Source organism: Heptranchias perlo, chromosome 1, assembly GCF_035084215.1.
Source record: "Heptranchias perlo isolate sHepPer1 chromosome 1, sHepPer1.hap1, whole genome shotgun sequence".
NCBI lineage: Eukaryota > Metazoa > Chordata > Chondrichthyes > Hexanchiformes > Hexanchidae > Heptranchias > Heptranchias perlo.
Window position 1 is genome coordinate 135,387,296 of NC_090325.1, and position 22,038 is coordinate 135,409,333.

At 40.3% G+C, this 22,038-nt stretch overlaps 1 protein-coding gene across 1 annotated transcript; it reads right to left on the reverse strand.

Moving 5' to 3' along the window:
• Positions 1-3,508: 3,508 nt before the first annotated feature.
• Positions 3,509-21,876, reverse strand: LOC137326268 (methylsterol monooxygenase 1-like). The gene is made up of 5 exons (XM_067991196.1): positions 21,608-21,876; positions 11,199-11,347; positions 9,771-9,897; positions 7,038-7,192; positions 3,509-5,380 (listed from the first exon to the last, which is right to left on the reverse strand). The coding sequence occupies exons 1-5, from the start codon at positions 21,857-21,859 to the stop codon at positions 5,173-5,175; spliced, it is 891 nt and encodes a 296-aa protein (XP_067847297.1). The 5' UTR covers positions 21,860-21,876; the 3' UTR covers positions 3,509-5,172.
• Positions 21,877-22,038: the final 162 nt, after the last annotated feature.

Here is a 22,038-nt window from a genome sequence, read left to right on the forward strand (position 1 = left end):
TCACCTAGCAATATTGAAATTAGCTGACCCCAAGATTTCTGACTGGGTCGGTGGCAGGCCGATTGGGCGAGCAGGAGTCCTGCTCCACTACACTTACGGCAACAGATCACAGGACTCAAAATTTCTCATTTGAAGAAGAAAAAAGCTCATTATAACTACAGATCTTTTATTCTAGCTCTGACAAGAGTGACTAATGCTGCAGTGATCAGTTATTCCATACCATTCTACCACATTTTGCAACATTACACCCACACTACATTTTAGTTCTAGGTTTAACACAGTTCTGTGTTGCCAATTAGGAAACTGCTGCACAGGCTCAAGGTACCCACCAGCACCTGGCTAACAAGAAATCTTGGCTAACTATATAAATAAAGATAACGCAATTGTAAAGTAACTGAAACCTGCAGAAACGCAAGTGCAAGATAATACATTAAAATAGTCATAGTCAAATCATTAGTTTTTAATTAAACACATTTACAAACTTTTCAATTACTTCATGCATAATACAGAATGAAGGATGTAAACAAGTCTTTTCAACTACGGGATACGGCAGGTACCTTTGCAAATAGAATCTCTTATGGCAACCTCGCAATGTCAAGTAAACATATATACTATTTAGTACATGGTGAAAGTGCAGTGAATGAGTCAAAACATACTGAACAAACAAATGAACCAATACTACAGCAATGCTTGTAAAATACAGACCATATCCAAAAAATACAGTTTACATCATTTAAATTTGATGGGCCAGAATTTGCTGTCAAAATAACGGCACGGCTAACGGCACTCGCTGTTATTTATGGGGTAATGGTACCGCAACTTCAGGCGAGGAGCAAATGCGCAGTTAAATGTGAATATCTAAAAGTTGCTGCGAAAACGGCATCTCGCTCTTAATTAACTGCCCCTTTTTTTTTTTAGGAACTTGCTGTACTTGCCCATTAATTTCATCACAGAAAGTTAGGTCTTGGCATTACAAGCATAAGTACCCTTTCAACAATGTGACAATTGTTAATTACTGCCAATCAACCTCTCTAGCACCAAAAATTAACTATTATAAGTGTGGAGTCTCATTCCTTCAGGTTTTGAATTTTTCCAGATTTTAAAAATGTCAAATTAAAAATTTTAACATTTCTTTTCTTACTTTTCCTTTGACTCTGTTTCTCTCTCTCTCAATCCAATCTTTCTTTCCCTCTCTTTATTTCTCTTTCTGTATCTGATTTGACATTGAATTCATCCTCCTTCTCAGTCCTCCCTGTGTTTATTTCCCAATTCTTAAATCTCATTGGTTAGAGATACCCTGTTGGTTGCCCCGTTCACTCAGGTCTCAGATGTCCTGTTTCCCTCGCTGCCCCGTTATCAGCTTGCACTTTCAGCAACTTAGTGGGCGAAAATATTTGAGCTGAAGGGTGAAGGGGCAAGTCTAACTAACGGCAGGCGTCGTTAGATGTCCTGCTGCAGCAAATTCTGACCCAATATCCTACATTTGGATTTTAAAAAATGTGCAGGCAAAATATTGAGGGGAAAAATGACATTTCAATTTCTTAAGTTGCCCATTTTATTATTATTCTTTATATGACTGTTGGTAGCCAAGTAAAAGAATTTACGGCAAGAAAATGTTTGGTTCCTCCAAAATAAAAACAAAATGAGAATGTCAAGTTTTGATAGACAAGATGTCATTACAGTATTTAAAAATACAGCAAGATAATCTGAAATAAAAAGGCAACAGTATGAGGCCAAAATAACACAACAACAAAATTTTCAGAATTAAAATTTTACTCCTTTAATCTAAGTCCCTTACTTTATGTCTGCCTCATTTTATAGATGCACATTACAATATTCCATTATCACACACAATAGTATGACAGCAAATTTACAACACACTAGTCAATCACGTGCGGCATTGCACACAATGAGTAAGATGAAGTGTACAGAACCTTGTTCAGACCTTGTCTGGAGTATTGCGTTCAGTTCTGGGCACCGCACCTCAGGAAGGATATACTGGCCTTGGAGGGGGTGCGGTGCTGATTCACCAGAATGATACCAGGGCCTAAAGGGTTAAATTATGAAGACGGGTTGCATAAACTTGGCTTGTATTCCCTTGAGTACAAAAGATTGAGAGGTGATCTGATTGAGGTGTTTAAAATGTTAAGAGGATTCGATAGGGTAGATGCAGAGAAACAATTTCCTCTGGTGGGGGGAATCAAGAACTAAGGGACATAATCTTAAAATTAGAGCTAGGACTTTAGGAGGGAAATCAGGAAGCACGTTTTCAGACAAAGGGTAGTAGAAATCTGGAATTCTCACCTCCAAAAGTCTGGATGCTGGGACAATTGGAGCTGTCAAGGCTGAGATCAATAGATTTTTGTTAGGTAAGGGTATCAAGGGCTATGGAGCTATGGCGGTTAAATGGAGTTGAGGTATAGATCAGCTGTGATCTAATTGAATGGCGGACTTGAAGGGCTGAATGGCTTACTCCTGTTCATAAGTTCCCAAGCCAAGCAGGGTTAGAGGGTGGGGGATCACTGGACGGAGGTGAGGAAGGGAGGACAGGAAGGGCGAGAAAGAGCAGGGAGGGAGGGAGGGAGATGGGGGAGGAATGGAATGGGAAAAGAGGATGATGGGGGAGCAGAGGTGGGGTTAACATGGAGAACAATTTCAATATGGGATTGGAGTCAGGAAAAAAGAAAAAAAATCTCAGCAGGGTATACGGGGATGGGGCTGACACGGGAAGCAGTCACAGTGAGTGAGAGGGTTGGAACAACATCTCAGGGGGAGGAAGTCTGACAAAACAAACATTCTCTCGCAAGTTACCAAGCTACAAGTGGGCCCATAGGAGTTGCGTGAATTGTAAAGTAGGCCTGTGAAGGGCCCGGCAGTTGAGGTACAATGCACCCTTGTATAATCAGCAACATTACTGCACAGGAAGGCCTGAGAAAATACAACAGCGGTGTGGGACTGGACTGGGGCAATTCTAAAATTGGCTGAGAAGAATAAAAGTTTTCAAAAATCAGGGTAGGATTGTTTTAAACAAAACTTAATACAATCACAGTGATTACAATCACAAAAAATACCTGCACATTGCATCATACTCAGGAATCAAGTTTAAGCCACCTGGTGGCAAGGGCATATACTGGCCTGTACATTCAAATTATCGGTATAAAGTATCAGTTAGTTTTAGCAGCTAATGTTATGTGACATTTAACATTGGAATCAACCAGTACACTGTCACCTACAGGGGCAACAGGTGTTGTAGGGAAATGTAAATATTGTTAAAATGAGAAATTCCATAAGGGGTGAGTTGACATAGGATTTTCAGTGAAATTTCAAATGGAATGTAGTAATATATAGATTTTAATATATAACCGATGTAAAAAACACTGCAACCAAAACTACTACTTCCCTATCACACTACTGCTGCAAATGGCTATAAGCAAGCGCTCTAACAGTAGAACTGTACTTACAATCTGCTATCATAAATTAAACAGGCTTTTATTCTGGACTGGCCAGATAATTTGAAGAAATATTGAAATATTGTGTATTTATATCAACTCATGGGTTAAAAATTCATAGCAATTGGTGAAAGTAATATTTCAGTCCAATAAAACCCTATGAAAATACTCAATCCCCATATGGGGAATTTTGTAACACATTTGCTGATCACTTCTGTGAGAGAGCTACCTAATGATGTTGGACTATCATCTAAATGTGTCAAAGAAATGTCACACAAGGAAAAAAAAATGCAGCTTGTATGTAAACAGATAAAACTATGGGTAACAGTAAAGTACCTTATTTATTCCATGAGTAAGATCAGCTTTATAATCTATGATGCAGAATTAATCATCTTATGTTTCTCTGTTCCTCTAGTGTGTATCCTTTATATAGCACTGTATAGTAAGTGCAGACGATACCAGAAATGCACACATCTCATGTACAAATAAAATGTCTATTGACTCCGGTTCCAAGTCTTTTAACTTGCCACTGCTGCATGGAGAAAATAGGTTTTTTTTGTTTGCGGCGGGGGGGGGGGGAAAGAGTGCAAATCAAATACTGATAGACTTTATTATATTCTGGAGTTCAAATAATATTCTAATTTGTAGACTACAGAAGATAATACTTGGTTATGAACAAAACAAAAAAAGTCTTAAAAATATGAAACCTGTAAAATCAAAAATTCAAACCACTTTTAGATAGTAAAAACTGAACAAACATCATAAGTTGCTTCTTTAAGAATTCATGTTTTACCCACAACTATTCGGCACAAATGGGAAAATGAAGACATATCAATTCCATCAAGTCCCAGTGCTGTGGTCTCATCAGGATTTCAATGTACTCAGGTTTTATTCATATTATTAAAATACTGACAAGGAAAACATTATGGAACAAAGATACATTTACCAAGAATACAGACATCGCATAAAAAAAACCTCTGCAAATTAATCCAGTTTAAGGAAGATTTTCTCTCATAGCTGGGCAGCTAATTCTATACATACATATACATACACGTGTGTGTGTGTGTGTGTGTGTGTGTGTGTGTGTGTTTTCACACCCAAGACATCTAAATGTCAAAGTGGTCCAAAATGGCATGCAACTGCTGATTTAACTTAAATGTAGGCTTTAAGTCCCATCAAGATGCATTATGTTGTTGTTGAGATTGGGGACACAATATGTGCTTAAGACGCAAAAAGGCAATTTAACATTTCACTACTCTGAATAATAACAAGTGTCAGTGCAGCAAATTGTGCCCCATTTATACTGTAAACGTGTTTTTTTTGGTTTGGTGAATCTGCTGTGGAATGGTAGCAGCTGGTCAAGTATAAAGAGATGTTAACTCCTTAGCCCTCAGGAGGTTGAATTTCCACCTCCAGATCTCAAAGATCTCTGGAGCTACACAGCAACAGATCTAAACTGGTGATATAATACAGCTGACACAAAAGGTTCCAGCAGTCTAAATATTACCTCTCACAGCAGAAGCTGACTCAGGAGAGCCTTAGAAGTCCTGGGCATTACATTCCTCATCCCAAGTGACTGCAATCTTTATGGGGCTGAAAATATATATAAAAAGTTTCAATTGTACCTCATTCTCATAATTTCAGTGAATGGTTATCAATACCCCAGACCTGAATCAGAAACTTGGATAAAAGATTATTCAATCGTGTGTGACAGTGGTGGACTTCAGTTTATCTTCTTATCTTCTAGTTTTTCTTTGTTGGCCAGCTTTGTACAGTAAGTGTTGAACAGGGAATCAGTACCAAAGATTTTATCCCAGCAGGTGAAGGTTGAAGCATAGTTTCCAACAAAGTTCATGTGGTGAAAGTCATGAAACCGAGCTCCAGCATAAAACGGAATCAGGTGCAAGGGGTTTACGGGGATGTCATAACCACTGGAGGTAAAAAGTGCAACTTATTATTAAAACAACACTATTCAAACAAGGGCACCACATTATCAATATTAGAAACTAAATGGCTATAATTTCCATTCAAAAAAAACTTTAACACTGAAAGGCTGATAATTTGAAGAAAAACTAATATTTATTTTTTTAAAAGTTAACTCGTTTAACCAAGCTCTCGACCTTTTGATTGCATAAAATTCAACAGGAACTGCCACAAAAAAGACAGATCATGACAAAGTCTGGCGACTACTGAGCCTCTGACTTGTACCTGGAAGCAAGAAGGATGCAGATCATCATCACATCAATAAGTACCAGCTGAATGACTCATTGAAGTGGATCTATTCAATCAAAGAGACCCTCCCTTATATGCAACATGAATGTTACGAGGATATGTACTGAAGTGCACAATTAGTGACTCAGCAAAACATTTGATCGGAGGCTCACTTCACAATCCTATGGTTACAAGTTGAAATTACCGGGACATGCCAATCCTTAGGTAAGCTTACCTCTACTACCAATGGTTGATTTTTAAAAATTCGTTCATGGGATGTGGGTGTCGCTGGCAAGGCCAGCATTTATAGCCCATCCCTAATTGCCCTTGAGAAGGTGGTGGTGAGCCGCCTTCTTGAACCGCTGCAGTCCGTGTGGTGAAGATTCTCCTGCAGTGCTGTTAGGTAGGGAGGTCCAGGATTTTGACCCCGCGACGATGAAGATCATCATAGGAATTGACAAAATTGACCCAGGCAAATTGTTCATTATGGTCAAGGCTCTAATCCCATGGAGCACAAGATAAAAATTTGGAAATGAAGAGTATGGAGCAAGTCATGCAAATCTTTTTCATGCAAAGGAGTAGAATTGTGGAATAAGTTACCATGGAAGGCATTGAAGCTATTAGCATATATGGGTCCAATGGACAAAATGTGTTTCTGGAGAGAAGGGATTGAGGATATAGTGAGAAGATGGGTAGGGGATTGGTCTATGGAAGAGAGATAGACCTTGTTCTTTTTTTTTATTCGTTCATGGGATGTGGGCGTCGCTGGCAAGGCCAGCATTTATTGCCCATCCCTAATTGCCCTTGAGCCGCCTTCTTGAACCGCTGCAGTCCGTGTGGTGAAGGTTCTCCCACAGTGCTGTTAGGTGCGGAGTTCCAGGATTTTGACCCAGCGAAATTACTAATAATTCTTATTCCCTGATGCCAATCTAGCAGTAGACATTTTTTACCTCTTAAAACATACTGAAATTTAATCACATATGCTGCAAAAAACAGAACATTTATTGTAAAGTTTTTTTTTAAATGGAAATGTGAGAAAGGATTCAAAATGAATGACTTTTCTACTGACAGCATTTTGCTTCCTTAACCCCCATTACTGCACAGATTAAGTAATTTTGAATTCAAATGGATGGATTAATCATTGTATAAGGAAACTAAATGAAAACAAAAATAAATTCAATAACAGTGCTAATTTAGTTATACCATTATTTCAAGGCAAAAAATTGTTTTTGTTTTCAGTGCATTTAATTTGCCAATAGTAACTACTCCTTAAAATGGGAATGTCCAATCCAATCTTTTGCTTGTAATTTGTTGATCTATGTTTTAGTCAACTGAACTTGTCCCACCTATAACACTATACAATATATTCAGACCTACCTATGAACATCAATCGTTTCCAGCAGGCGGAAAGCGACCCAAGCCCACAACAGCATCACGTGATTACAGAAGATCATGATTCCAATGAAAAAGCCTGCTCCAAGGATAATGGTCTCCAATGGATGAGCATATTCAGCTTGCATGCCAAATGGAGACTAAAAAGATAATATTTTAATATGGTGTAGCTCGATTTATGGTAAAATTGCATTTTTAGCACTTGAAAAAAAAAAGGAACATTTGTCTCATCAACCCCATTCCTTTCACAGATCATGTACAATCTGTCCCATCATGGGCTCTATTCAAATTTAATCAGCAAGGAAAAGTTCTGCACACCCCACCCCCCTCCTGCTCACTTTCAAGGATAGATATTGTGGAGTTTTGCTCACCCATTTACATTTTTACCTCCATTTGTCAAACCTAACAATTTGCTTATCACGGATGATATTTTCATTTTGTCAGAAGCACAAATTCTACTTCCTTGGGCTTTATATGACTTTCAAACTCATCCTAACAAGACACTCATCCAGCTCTTTTATGAAGGAATTAATCAATGCCACATCAACTAGTTTTGTCGGCAGTCCATTCTGCATATTCCCTATTCGGTGCATTTTTTCTTATTCGTTCATGGGATGTGGGCATCGCTGGCAAGGCCAGCATTTATTGCCCATCCCTAATTGCCCTTGAGAAGGTGGTGGTGAGCCGCCTTCTTGAACCGCTGCTGTCCGTGTGGTGAAGGTTCTCCCACAGTGCTGTTAGGAAGGGAGTTCCAGGATTTTGATCCAGGGACAACGAAAGAATGGCGATATATATCCAAGTCGGGATGGTGTGTGACTTGGAGGGGAACATGCAGGTGGTGGTGTTCCCATGTGCCTGCTGCTCTTGTTCTTCCAGGTGGTAGAGGTCGTGGGTTTGGGAGGTGCTGTTGAAGAAGCCTTGGCAAGTTGCTGCAGTGTATCCTGTGGATGGTACACACTGCAGCCACTGTGCGCCGGTGGTGGAGGGAGTGAATATTTAGGGTGGTGGATGGGGTGCCAATCAAGCAGGCTGCTTTGTCCTGGATGGTGTCAAGCTTCTTGAGTGGTGTCAAGCTTCTTGAGTGTTGTCAGAGCTGCGCTCATCCAGGCAAGTGGAGAGTATTACATCACACTCCTGACTTGTGCCTTATAGATGGCGGCAAGGCATTGGGGAGTCAAGAGGTGAGTCACTCGCCGCAGAATACCCAGCCTCTGACCTGCTCTTGAAGCCAAAGTATTTATGTGGCTGGTCCAGTTAAGTTTCTGGTCAATGGTGACCCTCAGGATGTTGATGGTGGGGGATTCGGCGATGGTAATGCCACTGAATGTCAAGGGGAGATGGTTAGACTCTCTCTTGTTGGAGATGGTCATTGCCTGGCACTTGTCTGGCATGAATGTTACTTGCCACTTATCAGCCCAAGCCTGGATGTTGTCCAGGTCTTGCTGCATGCAGCACGGACTGCTTCATTATCTGAGGGCTTGCGAATGGAACTGTGCAATCATCAGCAAACATCCCCATTTCTGACTTTATGATAGAGGGAAGGTCATTGATGAAGCAGCTGGAGTTGGTTGGGCCTAGGACAATGCCCTGAGGAACTCCTGCAACAATATCCTGGGACTGAGATGATTGGCCTCCAACAACCACTACCATCTGAGCATCGGTGCGCAGGTTATTGGTGAGTAAGTGCCGCTTGATAGCACTGTCGACGACACCTTCCATCACAACGTGCATAAATTCTTCCAAACTCTGAACTCTCTTGAAACTTGACAATTTTGTGCATGTCTCCTTTAATTTTGGACTCACAGATCAAGTTAAATAGCCTGCTGTCGTCTAATATTTTGTGCCTCTCAGAATTTTGGAAAGATATAAAGATGTAAAAGACTTCAGTGCAATAGTATCAAAGAAAACCATGAACATAAAGCCTCTTGAAAGAAGTTCCACAGTAGCAATGTCAGTATTACATGGGGAATTCAGTATCTCAGATAGCAACAAGAGCAGACATTGTTGCCTAAGATTCATTTTGGTGGTGAACTCTGGCTACTGGAGAATGCATTGCCAAATAACCAGTCACTTCTTCAAAAATTTTACCAAAACTGGGTTTCAAGCCCATTGCAACTAGTGCCAACAATAATACTGCACTTGTTGAGTTCTACAAAAAAATGGCCATACTGTAACAGACTAGTTTTGTTATACTTGCAACTGAATCCTGAAGACAGTTTACAAAAGATTGATAGATAGCCTTCTAGAAACTCTTGTTTAAAGATATTTTTAAAACTTTTTCCACACAATTTGCAAATGACTACAGACAAAAACGTAACAAGTAAAGAGGATATTACCAGTACTAAATTCAATCATTTCTAAAACTAGCTTTCAAATAAAACAAAGTCTAAGTACAATGTGCTTTTCTTGTCTAGGTAAAACAAAGACTGAATTATATATATTCTTTTAAATTTAAAATCACATTCATATAGAAGTACCTGAGAAAACTAAACATAGAAGCAACAAAACAGCATCAAGTCCAAGATTACCAAGAAGTTGCACAGATTCGAATTAGTACACCTGAATTTCAAAAAAAAAATCTCCAATGGAACCTTAGAGTTGCAGGGAAAGTTATAAATAAGATTACGAAGACAACTTAATAACACTTACGCTTAAACTCTATCTGAATTGAAGAGTGAGCACTTTCAGAAAATAAAAATAGTACGGCTTGGAACTTACTGTGAAATCATGATGCATCTTGTGAATATGTTTGTAGATCCTCCTATGATGTAACAGCCTGTGCAAAAAGTAGTGCCAGGTGTCCTCAATAACTGCACAACCAAAGCACTGGGCTAGCAGCATGTGCCTAGAGTGATTCACAGGATATAGTTAGGAGTATGCTCTCCAGTCAACATGCAGTTGCATATACCTTAATTGGATATAGCCACAGGCAACATTCAATTGAAAAGCTTAGAAAATCTGTGGAAAAACAGTATTCAGCAATGATGTGATAACAATATGACCCTCAAAGTTGTAACTTTAATGACCCCAAAAATTCACCAGGGCGGGGTGCATCCTGATATAAGTGCCAAGATGCACCCTCTGGAACCTCTATCACTGACAATGTATTGATTTTTATTTATATGCATAATACTCTAGTAAAAGAATAATCTTCTCACATACAACCCAAGGCTAAGACATCTGCAATTCTTTCAAGCTTTTTAATGTAATACAGTTTGAGGGAAGCATGGCTGTTTGGAATACAATTATTAGTGGCCAGGGTTAAGGTGTCTGGTGCCTTATGCTGTACACTCAGTTGTGGTGGAGTCCATTCTTCGAGGAAGGCAAAATTAATCTGAACAAAATGTTTCTCCCATCCCTCCCACCAAATAAGGTTTTCAGTCACATCATCTAAAAATAAATCCTATGTATATAGATCAGGTAAAGTAAGATGCTTTGCAAATATCTCCAACAACCTGTCTCAGTTCCACAAAAAAAACACTTCCTACTCTTCGTGCTAAGATGATTCAGAAAACAGGCCCATTTGAGATTAAGTGTCAGCCTTCGCTCAGTGGTAACACTCTCGCCACGGAGCCAGAAAGCTGTAGGTTCAGGTCCCACTCCAGAGACCTGAGAAGATATTCCAGTCTGAAAAGTGCTGCACTGTCGGAGGTGCCGTCCTTTAGATGAGACATTAAACTAAGGCCTTGTCTGCCCTCTCAGGTGGACGTAAAAGATCTCATGGCACTATTTGAAGAACAGCAGAGAAGTTTTCCCTGGTGTCCTGGCCAACATTTATCCCTCAACCAACACACTAAAACAGATCATCAGGTCATTGCTGTTTGTGGGTTCTTGCTGTGTGCAAATTGGCTGCCGTGTTTCCTACACTACAACAGTGACTACAATTCAAAAGGACTTCATTTCTGTAATGCTCTTTGGGATGTTCAGAGGTTGTGAAAGGCGCTAGCTCTTTTGTTAAGCATTCCCAAAAACGCATCATGCATTAAACATGCAGCTTTTTTTTAAGTCCAAGCAACCTTTCCCAAATAAGATGAAAAGTATTCTAATAAAAACAAATGAAAGTCATTTTTAACTTTATATAGAAGTGGTACTACTAAAGAAACTCTCCCCAACACCAAATCTACGGTAAATACAATAAAAAATTACCATCTTGGCATTGAGTCCCAGGTGTAAGGGATGTTGAAGTACTCAGTAAAGTAATAGGTGCCACAGATCATGGGTAACTGGATACAGAAGTGATTGAAGAGCAACACTTTGAAACATTTCCATTGTTTTTCCCAAGTTTCTGGTTTGTCCTGAAAAGAAAAGAAACAGATACAATGTAGAAAGTAGTCTGAATCACAGAAAATCTTTGACATGAAGAAAAACTTGCATTAAAAATAGAAACTATTTAATAGTGACTGTTAGCCTATTTAACCCAATGGCAAAATGTATTGCACACTTGGTTTTTGTGGGCTGTTCATTTTGTCAGATAATGCTGGTTACCTCCAGCATCACATTTACAACATTGAGTTATCATCATTACCTTATAAAAAGTTTCCAAACATAATACTCCTGGATTTTACAGCAATAAGATATTATCTATACAACTATTAAAACTGGTGACACGCATGCTGCGTCAATGAACTAATGGTCAATTTGATTTCAAATTTCAAGATAAAGATGAAAAGGTGCTACAACGAGTCTAAGCATCTCCAGGCTACGGAGCTGAAAAATGCCCATGGTTACTATTCCTAATTATCATCCAGTGACCCTACTAAAGGTTTGTGCGAGGACAAGTTCATGCTCATCTGTTCTAGTCCCCATGAACAAACAGCCACTAACACTCACCATCCAGACTCACAAATTCAGAATGACAACATCAAGACAACGTTAATAAACTTGCAGGATGGGCATGTAAATGGCAAATTAATTTCAATATAGATAAGTGTGAGGTGGTGCATTTTGGTAGGAGAAATAAGGAGGCCACATTTCCATGGAATAGAGGAGAAGAGAGATCTCAGGGTACAAATTCACAAATCATTAAAAGTAGCAACGCAGGTTAACAAAGCCATAAAAATGCAAATGAAGCACTGGGGTTAATTTCTAGATAGATAGAATTGAAAAGCAAAGACGTTATGTTAAACTTGTATAGAACTTTGGTTAGACCACACTTGGAGTATTGTGAACAATTCTTGTCTCCATATTACAAAAAGGATATAGAGGCACTGGAGAAGGGGCAAAAAAAGATTTACAAGGATGATAACAGAACTGAAAGGTTATACCTATCAGGAAAGACTGAACAGGTTGGGGCTTTTTTCCTCTAGAAAAGAGAAGGCTGAGAGTTGACCAAATGGAGGTCTTTCAAATTATGAAGGGGTTGATAGGGTAGACATAGAGAAAATGTTTCCACTTGTGGGGGAATCCAAGACTAGGGGTCATAAATATTGGATTCATTTGTGACTATCTTATAAGGAATTCAGGAGAAACTTCTTTACCCAAAGTGGTTAGAATGTGGAACTTGCTGCCACATGGAGTAGTTGATGCATTTAAGAGGAAGCTAGATAAAAACATGAGGGAGAAAGGAACAGATCTAGTTGATAGGTTCAGTGAAGTAGGGTGGGAGGAGGCTCGTGTGAAGCATAGACCAGTTGGGCCAAATCACCTATTGCAATGCTGTCAATTCCACATAACTTGGGTAAGTTACTGGGTGGGGCCAGAGTCGACACAGTTGCCAATGGAACCATACCCCCCCACTCAAGTCACCACATTCAGGACAGGAAGGTTAAAAGGAAAAATATTGGGGTGGGGTAGAGAGAGAGAGAGAGAGAGAGAGAGAGAGAGAATAAAAAAGAAAGTTACCATTTGAATTAGTAATTTGTTCCCATACCTAGGTATAGATCCTCACTACCCTATGAGAGAATGGCATGTGATGTAGACAATTGACATGTCCTAAGCTTTAGTGGCTAAAGCCAGCCATTAGGAGCCAACTTAGAGTAGATTATCATGGTATTAACTCAGACTGTGGGGAGAAGCTAATGTTCTACCACTCCAAGGCACAGCACATTGAAATTTTTAAGAACTGAACTATTACATGCTTACTTAACACTTAAAATCTGCCCATCTGCCTGTTAACTGGACACTGGTAACAGAATACTTGTAATAACTCAAAGTCTACCATCCAGTGCATTGCACAAAAATTGCTTTCACATATTCACAAACATGAAAAATTAGATCATCAAATAAATAACAAGCCTTCCAAATAACTAGATTTAAGCAACACCGTGCTCTCACAGTTCTACTCCTACCTGTCCCAACGCAATCACTGCAAATGGTTTCTCCTCCCATACTTGTATGTCTCCTCCGATGTGCCTCAGGGCTTCATCTTCAATTTCTTTCTATTCATTCACCTGCTATTCTGAATGCACGAGGTCAAGTTCCACATGTACAGAAATATCACCCAACATTATTTCTCTCTGCCTTCACGACTGACTCCAGGGCCTTTTGCTGAATTTTACAATTGCCTATCGGACATCAAGTCTTCAATGAGTTGAAATTTTCTACAGCTCAATGTCAACAAAAATGAAGCCATCCAGTTCAGCACTCACCAGTATATGTGTGCCTCTGATGTTGACCCCATGAAACCTCAGGCTGAACCTGGTTGCGCACACCAAGTATTCAATCCCAACCAAAGCTTTAAACCCCACAGCCAGTCCACCTTCTTCCCATCTCTAGAATAATAGCCACACTTTTGTCTCAAGGGTTTATTTCTCTAATGCCTTTTGGGATATTCTCCAATTCCTTTGCGAACTTCAGCTAATCCACAACTCTGCAGCCTAAGTCCTTTCCTTCAAAGACCCAAACACCCACTGAACCATTCCTGTCCAAGCTCTATTGGCCCCAACAAATCACTCTCAAGATCCTTTTCATTGCCTTCAAATCCCTTCACCTATATGGGAAATCTCCTGCCTCTGTTCCTCATGGAATGATACAGCATAGAGGGATGGGCACCAGGATGAAACATTAGAGAGGAGAAACAAGGTGCACTGAGGACTGGGAGGGTCAAGTAGCATTAGAGTAAAGAAGAGTTCAGAAATAGGAGGGATCAGACAGGGGGCAAATGCAAGGCAGTGTAAGACGAGATTGCAGTGCATGTGCGTAAATGCACATAGCGTGGTAAATAAGGTTGGTGAGCTGCAGGCTCAAGTTGTCACATGGGACTGTGAAATAATGCCAATAACAGATACATAGCTCAAAGAAGGGGAGGATTGGGCACTTAATACATTGTAGCCAGGAATATGCAGGAAAGATTGGGCGGTGGTGGGGGGGGGGGGGGGGAATTGGCAATATTGATCAAAGAAACTATTGTAGCACTGGAAAGGGATGATGTAGTTGAGGGGTCCAAGACAGAATCTATTTATTAGAATTAAGGAACAATAGAGGAGCTATTATGCTATTGGGTGTATACTATAGGCCACCAAATAGTGGGAAGGAGACAGAGGAGCAAATTTGCATGCAAATTACAGAAAGATGCAAGAACTATAGAGTAGTGATAATGGGGGACTTCAATTATCCCAATATAGTTTGGAACAGTAACAGTGTAAAGGGCAAAGAGGGGGTGGAATTCCTGAAATGTGTTCAAGAGAACTTTCTGGAACAGTGTGTTTCCAGCCCAACCAGGAAGGAAGCAGTGCTGGATCTAGTTCTGGGAAGATGGGCAGGTGGAGCATGTTTCAGTGGGGGACCATTGATCATAATATCATTAGGTTTAGAATAGTTATGGAAATGGACAAGGAGCAATCAAATGCTTAACTGGAGGAGGGCAAATTTCAGTGGGTTAAAAAGGGATCTTGCCCAGGTGGATTGGAATCAAAAATTGGCAGGCAAAACAGTAATTGAACAAAGGGAGGCCTTCATGGACGAGATGGTTCAGGTACAGAGTAGACACATTCCTATGAAGGGGAAGGGAAGGGCATCCAACGCTTGAACTCCCTGGATGTCTAAAGATATAGAGATTAAAATGAAACAGAAAAAGGAGGCTTATGATAAATGTCAGGTTCATAATTCAGTAGATGACCAAGCTGAATACAGAAAGTACAGAGGAAATCTAAAGAAGGGAATGAGGGGCAAAGAGAGAGTGAGAATAGATTAGAGGCTAACATAAAAGGGAACCCAAAAGTCTTTTATAAATATAGAAGTGGTAGAAGGGCAGACAAAGTAAGGATGGGACCGATTAGGGACAAAAAAGGAAGATCTTCATGTGGAGGCAGAGGGACTAAATGAATACCTCGCATTTGTCTTCACTAAAGGGGATGCTGCCATTGTAGCAGTAAAAGAGGAGGTAGTAGCGATATTGGATAGGATAAAAAAATAGATAAAGAGGAGGTACTTAAAAGATTGGCAGTACTCAAAGTAGAAAAGTCACGCGGTCCGGATGGGATGCATCCTAGGTCACTGAGGGAAGCAAGAATGGAAATTGTGGAGGCTCTGGGCCACAATCTTCCAATCCTCCTAGATATGGGGCAGGTGCAAGTGGGCAGGAGGATTGTACATGTTACACCCTGTTCAAAAAAGGGAGAGGGATAAACCCGGCAATTACAGGCCAGTTTGCCTATCATTGGTGGTGGGGAAACTTTTAGAGACAATAATCTAGGACAAAATAAATTGGCACTTGGCAAAGTATGGGCTAGTAAATAAAAGTCAGCATGGATTTGTTAAAGGAAAATTATGTTTGACTAACTTGATTGAGTTCTTTGATGAAGTAACGGAGAGGGTTGTTGAGGGTCATGCAATTGATGTGTATATGGACTTTGAAAAGGCATTTGATAAAGTAGCACATAATAGACTTGTTAGCAAAATTGAAGCCATGAGATTAAAGGGACAGTGGCAGCATGGATACAAAATTAGCCAGGGGACAGAAAGCAGAGAGTAGGGGTGAATGGTTGTTTTTCAAACTGGAGAGAATTATACAGTGGTGTTCCCCAGGGGTCAGTGTTAGCACCACTGCTATTTTTGATATATATTAATGGCCTGGACTAGGGTATAGAGGATATAATTTCAAAGTTTGCAGATGACACGAAACTCGGAAATGTAGTAAATAATATGAAAGATAGTAACAGACTTCAGGAGGACAGAGAGAGACTGGTGAAATGGGCAGACACATGGCTGATGAAATTTAACGCAGAGATGTGTGAATTGATTCATTTTGGTAGGACAAATGAGGAGAGGCAATATAAACTAAATGGTACAATTTTAAAGGGGGTGCAGGAACAGAGACCCCCCGGGGGTGTACATACACAAATCTTTGAAGGTGGCAGGACAAGTTGAGATGGCTGTTCAAAAAGCATATGGGATCCTGGGTTTTATTAATAGAGACAGAGTACAGAAGCAAGAAAGTTATGCTAAACCTTTATAAAACACTGGTTAGGTCTCAGCTGGAGTATTGTGTTCAATTCTGGGCACCACACTTTAGGAAGGAGGTCAAGGCTTTAAGAGAGGGTGCAGAAGAGATTTACTAGAATGATACCAGGGATGAGGGATTTCAGTTTTGTGGAGAGACGGGGGAAGCTGGGGGTGTTCGCCTTAGAACAGAGAAGGTTGAGGGGAGATTTGATAGAGGTGTTCAAAATCATGAATGATTTTGACAAGAGTAAATAAGGAGAAATTGGTTCCAGTGGTAGAAGGGTCGATAACCAGAGGACACAGATTTAAGGTGATCGACAAAAGAGCCAGAGGCAATATTAGGAATTTTTTTTTTTAAACTCAGCGAGTTGTAATGATCTGGAATGCACTGAAAGGGTGGTGGAAGCAGATTCAATAATAACTTTCAAAAGGGAATTGGATAAATACTTGAAGGGAAAAAATTTACAGGGCTATGGGGGAAGAGCAGGGGAATGGGACTAATTGGATAGCTCTTTCAAAGAGGCGGCACAGGGATAATGGGCCAAATGGCGTCCTCCTGTGCTGAACCTACTATGATACTATGAAGGAGGCCATTCGGCCTATCGTGTCTGTGCCAACTTTTTGAAAGAGCTATCCAATTAGTCCCACTCACCTACTCTTTCCCCATAGCCCTGTAATTTTTTTCCCTTCAAGTATTTATCCAATTCCCTTTTGCAAGTTACTATTGAATCTGCTTCCACCACCCTTTCAGACAATGTATTCCAGATCATAACAACTCGCTGCGTAAATTTTTTTACCTCATCTCGCCTCTGGTTCTTTTGCCAATTACCTTAAATCTGTCTCCTCTGGTTAATAACCCGTCTGCCACGTAAATAGTTTCTCCTTATTTACTCTATCAAAACCATACATGGTTTTGAACACCTCTATCAATTCTCCCCTTAACCTTCTCTGCTCTAAAGAGAACAACCCCAGTTTCTCTAGTCTCTCCACATAACTGAAGTCTTTCATTCCTGGTACCATTCTAGTAAAGCTCCTCAGCACCTTCTCTGAGGCCTTGAAGTTCTTTCTGAAGTGTGGTGTCCAGAATTGGACACAATACCCCATCTGGGGCCTAACCAGTGTTTTGTAAAGATTTAGCATAACTTCCTTGCTTTTGTACTCTATGCCTCTATTTATAAAGCCATGGATCCCGTAAGCCTTCTCAATTTGTCCTGCCATCTTCAAAGATTTGTGTAGATACACCCCCAAGTTTCTGTGTTCCTGCACCCTCTTTAAAATTGTACCATTTAGTTTATATTGCCTCTCCTCAATCTTCCTACCAAAATGAATCACTTCACACTTCTCTGCATTAAATTTCATCTGCCATGTGTCTGCCCATTTCACCAGTCTGTCTAAGTCCTCCTGAAGCGTGTTACTGTCCTCCACATTGTTTACTACATTTCTGAGTTTTGTGTTATCTGCAAACTTTGAATTATGCCCTGTATACCCAAGTCCAGGTCATTAATGTATATATCAAAAATAGCAATGGTCCCAACACTGACTCCTGGGGGACGCCATCATATACTTCCCTCCAGTCTGAAAAACAACTGTTCACCACTACTCTCTGCTTTCTGTCCCTTAGCCTATTTCATATCCACGCAGCCACTGCCCCTTTAATCCCATGGGCTTCAATTTTGCTAACAAGTCTATTATGTGCTACTTTATCAAATGCCTTTTCAAAGTCCATATACACAACATCAATCGCACTACCTTCATCAACCCTCTCCGTTACTTCATCAAAGAACTCAATCAAGTTAGTCAAACACAATTTGCACATAACAAATCCGTGCTGACTTTCATTTATTGACCCATATTTTTTCAGGTGCCATTTAATTTTGTCCCGGATTAATGTCTCGACAAGTTTCCCCACCACCGACCTTAGACTGACTGGCCTGTAGTTGCTGGGTTTATTCCTCTCCCCTTTTTTGAACAGGGGTATCCTCTGGCACCACTCCCATTTCTAAGGAGGATTAGAAGATCGTGGCCAGAGCCTCCACAATTTCCACCCTTATTTCCCTCAGCAACCTAGGATGCATCCCATCCAGACCTTTCTACTTTTGAGCACTGCAAATCTTTTTAGTACCACTTCTTTATCTATTTTTATCCTATTGAATTGTTCTACTACCACCTCCTTTACTGCAACAATGGCAGCATTCTCTTCTTTAGTGAGGACAGATGCAAAGTATTTATTTAGGACCTCAGCCATGCCCTTTGCCTCCACAAAATGATCTCCTTTTTGGTCCCAATTGGCCCTACCCTTTTACTATTAATATGTTTATAAAAGACTTTTGAGTTCGCCACTAATCTATTCACGTACACTCTCTTTGCCCATCTTATTTCCTTTTTCAGTTCTTCCCTGTACTTTCTGTATTCAGCTTGGTTATCTATGAGTTATGAACCCGACATTTATCATAAGCCTCCTTTTTCTGTTTCATTTTCATCTGTATAATCTTTGGTCATCCAGGGAGCTCTAGCATTGGATGCTCTTCCTTTCCTCCTCGTAAGAAAGTGTTTAGTTTGTACCTGAACTATCTACTCTTTGAAGGCCCTTTGCTCATTTACTATTTTACCTGCCAATCATGGATTCCAATCCACCTGGGCCAGATCCCTTTTCAACTCACTGAAATTAGCCCTCTTCCAGTTGAGTATTTTCACATTTGATTTTTCCATGTCCTTTTCCTTAACTATTCTAAACCTAATGACATTGTGATCACAGTTTCCCAAATGCTCTCCCATTGAAACATGCTCCACTTCATTCCCCAGGACTAGTTCCGGCACTGCTTCCATCCTCATTGGGCTGGAAACATACTGATCAAGAAAGTTCTCCTGTACACATTTCAGGAATTCCTCCCCCTCTTTGCCCCTTACACTGTTATTTTCCCATATTAGGATAATTGAAGTCTCCCATTATTACTACTCTATAGTTCTTGCATCTTTCTGCAATTTGCTTGCTAATTTGCTCCTCCATCTCCTTCCCACTATTTGGTAGCCTATAGTATACACCTAGTAGCATATTAGCTCCTCTGTTGTTTCTTTGAACCCTCAAGTAACTCATCCCTTTCTAGTGGATTACTACAAGTTCTTCCATATCACCATCAAAGGTCAATCTGTCAGTCCCTGCTGGTGGTTTTGTTAACCTTTCCTGCTCTCTGGAATTCTTTCAAAACCATTTCACCTTGTTACCTCACAAACTGTTTTTAAAAGTCTGCTAAAATCCCATCTTTTTACCCATGGCTTCTGTCTCCTGCCAACTCTTGCTTGGTTATGACCCTTCCCCATATAAAGTACTGAGACTTTCTTCTACACGAGGAGCAATTATATGTATAAATTATATTATATATTTTTTAAAGATTACATATAATATATAAATTATATTGGCCATGTTAACATAACTAAACCAAGGATATGCTACAGAATAAGGAACACTTGGACATTAAGTCCATGGCACAACTAAGAAAGAGAACATCATACGACTGATGAAATCTCAATGGATGACTAAAGCCTTACTCACAAGTCAAATAAGCACACTCCTAGATTTGGGGAGGCTTTAACACTTCTCTTTCAACTTCCCCAGAACTCTCCATTCCTCCAACCATGGCCTCTTGTGCATCCCCCTCTGTTCACCCACTACTGGTGGCTGTACCTTCAGCCATCTCGGCCCCCACACTCTGGAATTGCCTCCCTAAACCCCTTTGCTTTCTAATTTAAGACCCTCTTGAAACCCACCTTTGTGACCAGGCTTTTAGTCACCCCTCCTAATATAGCTATGGCACAATAAAAGAAAATCTCCTCCTAGAATAAAAAATACAAGGCTTGGACTAGAATCTAGGCCCTAGATCTAACTCAACACATTCGCTGATGTTAATTATTACCTTGCTTTGCACACATTGAAACGATATTGGTGATGAGCAGGCCCCACCACCAACTGCTTCAGCACTAACTAAATGAAGGCCTGGAGCAGCAGCAAGTAGACACACACCACCAGTTGAAGCAAAATAAGGATACATCTCTATAGGGAGAGAACAGGGCAGTAGGATCAATTTTGGATTGCTCTGTGTCAGCAAAGAGCTGGCACGGACATAATGTTCCGAATGGCCTCTTTTTGTGCTGTAAATGTCTTTTTCTATAGCATTTATAACATGTGCATTTTGCTAAGGATTGCAGAGTACATACCAAAGATGCCATAAATACTGCTACTTGAAGCAATCACAATTTTTGTAAAACATGCTGGTATTTTGGTTTTTGAGCTGCTGAGATTAACCTTTGGAGGATGAAACTGAAGTTCCATATTTGACCAAAAAAAATGTTATTTGGCAAGTATGCACTGTGGATTTGATTTAACAGATTGCAGACATAAACCCAAATTAGTTTTACCAATAAAGTGTATCTATTAAAAATGGCATTCTTCAGGGCACTGGAATACACTAAAATTGTTGTAATACTTTATTACAAAGAAGCTACAATGACACCAAAAAACTATTGTAAAGACATATATACCAGCAAGAACATATTATAGGATCATACCAATAATGCCTAATGCTCTATTTCCTGAAATATTTTTTAAATATACAATGTAATACAGGCTAACAAACAAGAAGTAAGTACCTTTTTATCTTCATTGCAACTAGTTATTTTTTGTGGGGCAATGAAAAGATTAATACTCTTAACAGTTATTCTACAGAGGGGCCATATAGGACGCAGACTATGTTTTGAATTAAACGAGGATGAAACTAGAAATGTACTGCATGATTTGTAAGCTCATAATTGTGTTATAAAACACAGATGATAGAGAATGTCAGCCACTGCACAGATGTTGTACCATTATCTTCCCAACAGCATCTCGAGCACAAAGCAAGCTGCAAATGCCTCTAACATAAGTCAAGTATCTCTGTTTGGATAAGAACCAACCTGTTCTCCAACACAGCAACCACACATCATGCTTGTTAACGGCATCAGACAATAAGAACTATTATACAAATATCCTTGGACAGTATTCGGCAAACTTTTTGGAGGGCGGGGCGGGGCTTGTTTCTAAGCAAATACTTAATGACGACAACCCCCCTTTAAACTGAGTGTAATTTGTCGCAAAGATCAACGACAGAAATTCTCCCCACCCAAATCCCAATCCCTTTTACCTGCTGGATTTTGTACTTCTGCATGTAAGGTATGAACTGAAAGATGAACCCAGGCAAACAGAAGATGAAATAGACGAGTTCGTGAACAAGTAACGAACCCCAGGTTGCGATCTCAAACTTGCTGTAATTGCTCATCATATAATTCCAGGCGTTGCGGAAGGGTCCCTGCAGCGGGTTCTCGGGAAGCATCGAGTCCACATATTCCACAGCCAGGGAAGCCGAGCTGAGGACGCCTCCACCAGTGACATTCATTGCTGCTGTTGCTGCTGCTGCTGCTGAGCCAGTGCGGCGGTATTAGGGGAGCTGCCGCTGGACCGATGATGCGGCTCCGTCCCCGGAGCGCGCGCGCCCCGCCGCCCGTTTGTATTCACATTCCAAGCATCACCTGTTACATCAGGACACGCCGCCCATTGGCCACCAACAGGAACGTT

Bases quoted from the DNA above. Each gene is read 5' to 3' on its own strand.
- LOC137326268 (XM_067991196.1), bottom strand. From the start codon at position 21,859: ATGAATGTCACTGGTGGAGGCGTCCTCAGCTCGGCTTCCCTGGCTGTG. The intron at 9,898-11,198 runs GTAATTTTTTAT...GAATCACTCTAG, and splicing joins TGGGACTCAATGCCAAGATG to GCACATGCTGCTAGCCCAGT. The intron at 5,381-7,037 runs GTAGGTCTGAAT...TTTTACCTCCAG, and splicing joins GAAACGATTGATGTTCATAG to TGGTTATGACATCCCCGTAA.